Below are 5,787 nucleotides of genomic sequence, written 5' to 3'. Positions count from 1 at the left end.
GTGCATCCTGGCTAGGACACTTTCATAAGGAATTGGAGAGTCAGATGTCCCTGGTTTAATAAAGAATAACTACATAAAATTGTACCGACTTTAAGGAGTGACCGGAAACTACAATACTTCAGCTAAAAAGACAAATATAATAACACTTTACTGGCACAAAGCCATGCTGCTAATCAGATTTAGCTTTTTCAATGCTGGTGAATTAAAGCGCATCTCAAACATATACAAAGACATAATTTCATCTTTATTAAGGCAATAAATTTTCACTGAGGGTTACAATAAGGCTGTTGCTTAGCTCACAAAGCGAAACACAGAGCAGAGTAGTTTAAATAAACAGTGTGCATCTGGAATCAATTATTTTCTCACAAGATGTTTCTGAACATTAAAAAAAAATCAACCAGCCACATTTTAGAGTTTGAGTCGACTTCTGTTAATCTTCACATAGACTTCCTGTGGCTGTGAATCTCACTGGAACCTCTTGAGGAAGTCCTGGTACGTCTGCCTGTGAGCAGATGCGGCAGGAACAAAATGACCACCAGGATGAATGAGGACCTGAGGGTCTTGGAAGGAGGGGAGGAGCTCCCTGCTCATCTTATCAGGGATCACTCTGTCCTCCAGTCCAAACACATGCAGGGAGGGCACCTGGATGGGAGAGTTGTAAAACTTCTGGTGTTGCGTACATGCGCTGCGGAAACCGGCGACGATGATGGCAAAGCGAAAGTCGAACGTCGGCTTCAGTTTTTGCTCCTGAATTGAGCACAGCATGGCGACGAAAGCAGCCCCCTGGCTGAAGCCCAGGATGCCATCAAATGGACCCTGGTCCTTCACAGCTTCTCTCACAGCTGTCACGCTCTCGTCAAGCCCCAGGCTTTCTTCACACTGCTGCTGAGCGTTGAAACTCCGAGCCTTGATGTCAGAAAACCACCAACCCCTGGGGTCCTCATCACCTCCAGACTCAGGAGCTGAATCATTCTGTTTATCTGCAACTTCTGAAAGGACAGAAGAGGAAAGTGGCTACTTTCAAAGGAAGGCAACAGAGATTTGGGGTTGATGCAGATGCTGATATTTTTGTGGGTATTTGTTTCTACTTTTATAGTCTCTCAGTTCTTCTTCAAAACATCTTTGAACATTTAGCGAGCACTAAATTGATGTGACATAATAACTCGGGCCAATGCAACAGGCTGACAGCAGACAACAAAACAGCGACTAACAGTGATATCTGGCACATATATTAGATTACATAAAACCAGGAAGGTATGTTCAGATTAAAGAAACATAAAAATTAGTTTTCAGACAACCTGTCCTGAGTTTTCAGCCAAATTCCACAGATGACCTGGTCAACAGTGGAATTTGACCTGTGGAATTTAAAATGAGAGCATAGAACAGGTAAAAAACTCTGATCAGATATAGATCAGTTATATATGCACCTATCGTAAAATCCTGTGTGAAAGTCTCAAGCCACCTCTCATTTCTTTATATTTTACTTCCAAGCAGCCAGACTTGTATATTTTTAAGTGGTCTCAAGTAATAGTTCTCCAGGCTTTCTGAAGGTCTTGCTGCAACATATTACTAAACGGCCCAGCCCTAAATTTCCTGTTATGCAAAAGTGAGCATCCTGAATATGGATGACAAAACACAACAATATGGTTGTATCTGAAAAATAACAAACTAATATAAATAAATCATTAACACATATCTAAACCAGCATTTAATCTAAAACCAATACTATAATGTTAAGTATTTGAATTATTGCCTGAAAGAATATACATACCCGTGTCAATTACTCATAAAATACATACTGATATAATATTCTGTACTGTGAGTCACCCCTTATTTCTTTGTTTTGCTCTCAAGAAGCCACACATTCTTGTCATTTTTAAAGCGGTCTTGAGCAATAGTTCTCCAGTTCTTATGAATCATTCAAGAATAAAAACAGGCACCTAACTCAAGAGATGAACCAGTGTTATATCGACACATATGAAAACAATTTTAAATTGTATCTTTAGGCACTTTGTCAGAAGAAAACACAATTTCTTTAGGTGAATTTTTGAAAAATGCCAAAGACAACAATGTTTGACAGAAATAAAAATTGTATTTTTTCACCGACAAGGTGATTTCTGAAGTGCCATCTAATCTAAAAGTTATCATGATGTGCACTGCGTCCTTAAAAATTTAGAGGAAACTAGACAAGTGGAGAACAAAAGAAGCACCAGGACTTAATAAAAAAATATCTACAGCAGTAAACGGTACCTAAAAGATCCAACAGAAACTCTTCAGTTGATCAATCTTCCCTCTAGCACCTTGAAGTGACTGTTGTTGTGATTTGGCACTATATAAATAAACCTGAGTTGAACTGAATTATTGGTTACTGTAGCCTTATTAGAAATGTTTTCAGGAGTTCTTAGAAAGGGAAACAGGGAGAAACGACTGAGGTATGGCAAATCACACAAGAACTGGACTGAAAATGAATGGCAACAGGTCATATAGAGTGATGAATCCAAACTTTTGGTTCAATTAGACATCAGTATATAAAGAGGTGGTCAAGAGAGAGGTGCAACAATGTGTGTCTTTAGCCATCTCTAAAACATGGTGGAGGCTGTGTCATTGTTTCGGGCTATATTTTAGCTGTCTTGTTAAAACTCAGTAGAATTTTAACCACACCAAATATGGCCATAGCAAACATTGAGTTTAAAGCATGTTAGAACTGAACAAACTCTGCTTTTGCCTCATATTCTGTTTTTCCATGTCTCCTTGCACACTTGCACGTTTCAATAAATCACTGCACCCAATATCTCATTTTCGTAGAAAAACTTGAATGAGAGATAGCCCAAATATTTACACAATTTACTTTAACTGGGTAATAACAACTATTCCTTAATAATTATTAAGTTCTATTAACACACAGTTAGCTATAGGCTCAGCAACAGGTGTTGGTGACCCACCTTCCGTGTTAGCTTGCTGCACACTGAGGGGTGCACTCACGTAAACCAGCTCTACGTGTTTTTTCAGCAGCTTCCGCAGAGCCCCAGTCTTCTCACGGAACGAGGTGGCGTTCTGACGGTATCCATGGATACACAAGACCCGGAGAGGTGCCATGGACAAGTCAGCCGAGCTAACTTGGCTAAAGCTAGCCCGAGAAGTTAGTTTCACTTACGGGGTCTGAGGATATTGACGTGGCTGATAAATATATGACAATAATACGCCACGATCTTATAGCTTAACCACTGTAACTCGTCTGCTGAAATACACAGCCAGGAGAAAACAGTTAATCAGTTGTTGAAATCAATCAAATGTAATAAATAGCTACAGTATTCACGAGCGTAGTCAGAGCAGGAAGGAATGATTATTACTTCCGTTTAGTCTTTTCAAAATATGACTCTTCATAGTAACCAATGGGATTTTTCTAAGAAATAATAAACAAACAAATAATGATAATACATAAACAAACAAACAAATAGCTTTTTAAGTTGAAAGTTTAGCAAAAACACACTTACTCTGTCACAAACTACATATATATTATCCACAACTTTATGTTATATCGTCACATTAGTTATTTTCATAACTTTTCAGAGGTGGTATGGTACCATCTAAAGGTTTTTGAAAATACAATCATGGGGTGAATGCTATAGATAACTGAAATAACAAAAAGAAGAGCTAACCTAGGAAAAAACTGCATATGGAAATTCCTATGAGAATTTGTACTGAAGATTCTGAAAAAAAGAATACTGTTCATGCATAACTAGGTAGTATTTGCCACTTTTTAGAGCATCTGTATGAAGATAGAAGATCGTGCTGTTAAAGGGATAATAAGTGATGAAGAGTGGTCATGTTTTTTTTCAAAATTCTCTAAACTAATGCACCTGAAAACAAGGCCTGAAGTGCATAAGCACCTGCAAAAAGCAGGTAGGACAGAGAGGAAAAAGCATCACCTGGAAGTATTTTCCAGTTCAAACGAGTGTTTCATTATCATATAATTTTGTTGATCTAATGATGGTAATCATATCTTACTACGTCAATATTAAATATATTATGTTAGAGTCTAAAATGCTTTGTATAGACTGAATATATTACATTATTACAGTGACTGTAGTGACTAATGCTTTCATAGCCCATCAGATCACCCTTTCTCTCCCTCTTACTCCCTGCCTGCTTTGCTCTCCTTTGGTAGGAAATGATTTCTGATGCATACTGATGACACTTCAATTTACCACCAGCTCCCTGGTTTCTGTGTGTTGACTTCTCGTGACTTGAAGAGTTAAGTCACATGGTCAGGGATTTAGGGTTTAGGAAAAAAAGAATGCTAGGTCACCATTAAATGCTACTTTCATCCCTTTTAAAATTGCACATTAATTAATTGCATTGATTAATGCAAAAGTGTTGACAGTCAACTCTGATAAGTCAAGGCAACAAACGTTGTCTTCTTAGATGCTGTTTTTTCTGTGCTGGTCAATGGCCACTATCATTCAGCACTAGATATTCTCCTTTTGCACGACTGATCAGTTCTTAGGCAAAAAGTTAAATCATAAGACCTTTTATATTAATTTATGGATCTTAAAAGCAGAAAATTACACACCTTTTAAATTTTGTGAGGTGAATTGCAAAAATTCTAAGAGCTGCCTAGAGTAAATTGTGGGAGCCCGACTCCTAAAGACACAATGAGAATTTCTTTTGCTGCAATGTCTCGAGCAGCTACTGTAAAAGTCAAGAAATTTGTGAGAACTGCAAAAACACAAAATAACAGCAAAGAATTTCAGCACAGATAAAAGTGAAATTCAAATGTGAGACTGCAGGAAGCCTGCTTATCAGAACATCTTTGAACTCCAGTGGCAGTACCATTCTCCCAAAGGACTCTGTCAAAAATTCTGGCATTGTCTTTGATCCCGAGTCTCCTTTGACAAAAAATATGAAAGCACCCCCCCCTCCACACACACACACACTCGCTCCAGAGTGATAGCTGCCATTTAGCTGGTCTTCTTAAGGGTTCACGGATGGCCCAAAGCAGTGATGAACATATTCAAGGTAATAATTTAATCCAGTTTTCCCAGTGGAGAGGCATTATTTAATTACCTACTGATTTCTTGAATCCCTAGACAACCAAAACACAAATAATGTGTCCTTTCTTATTAATTTATCACTGCTACTTTTAATTAGTAAATCTAAAAATGGTTTATGTGGCCCTAGAATATTTATTAGGGTGACTCGTGAAAATTTGAGAAATCTCTGTATTCAGGATTTTTTTCAACTAGGAAGTGATTGTCTGTAGGCACTTCTGATTCAGAGCATGCATTTTCACTCCTTCTGTCTCCTCATAGGGTCTTTATGGGGAGACAGACTGGCAGATTGTGATTGCTCTCTTTGATGATGATGTTGTAGTTTGGTCTTTGTCTTAGTAACGTTTTGTTATTGTTGTTGTTGTTGTTGCTGAGAAAGTCCACATGTTGCCTTGCTGTGATGCACATACCACTTAAGAAATGTAAAAAATTCACATTCCCTTTCTCCCTCCCTCTCTCACACACGTGCACACACCCACTCAGGAGACAAAGCTGCTGCTGATGTTCACCAGCACTGGTGAGGAGCCATCTGCTCACTTTGTCCCTTATTGAGACAAAGGGAGGGAGTGAAGGGGAGAGCTTTGCAAACTGATCTGCTGTTTTTCATTTTTGCTTAACTTTTAATTCATTCCAGAATGGCTGCTGCAACATGTTACTGACTATCCCAGTGCCACATTTCCTGTTATGCAAAAGTGAGCATCCTAAACGCAACAATATGGCCGTACTTGCAAAAATA

At 38.4% G+C, this 5,787-nt stretch overlaps 1 protein-coding gene across 1 annotated transcript; it reads right to left on the bottom strand.

The window, feature by feature from the left end:
- Window positions 1–223: 223 nt before the first annotated feature.
- On the bottom strand, window positions 224–3,338 carry ovca2 (OVCA2 serine hydrolase domain containing). Its single transcript, XM_085419636.1, has 2 exons — window positions 2,943–3,338; window positions 224–989 (listed from the first exon to the last, which is right to left on the bottom strand). The coding sequence occupies exons 1-2, from the start codon at window positions 3,094–3,096 to the stop codon at window positions 466–468; spliced, it is 678 nt and encodes a 225-aa protein (XP_085275762.1). The 5' UTR covers window positions 3,097–3,338; the 3' UTR covers window positions 224–465.
- Window positions 3,339–5,787: the final 2,449 nt, after the last annotated feature.

This window comes from Rhamphochromis longiceps, linkage group LG10 (genome assembly GCF_057381845.1).
Source record: "Rhamphochromis longiceps isolate RC_006_pf linkage group LG10, R_longiceps_female_GT1.1, whole genome shotgun sequence".
Taxonomy (NCBI): domain Eukaryota; kingdom Metazoa; phylum Chordata; class Actinopteri; order Cichliformes; family Cichlidae; genus Rhamphochromis; species Rhamphochromis longiceps.
This window is presented reverse-complemented; position numbering and strand designations above follow the sequence as displayed.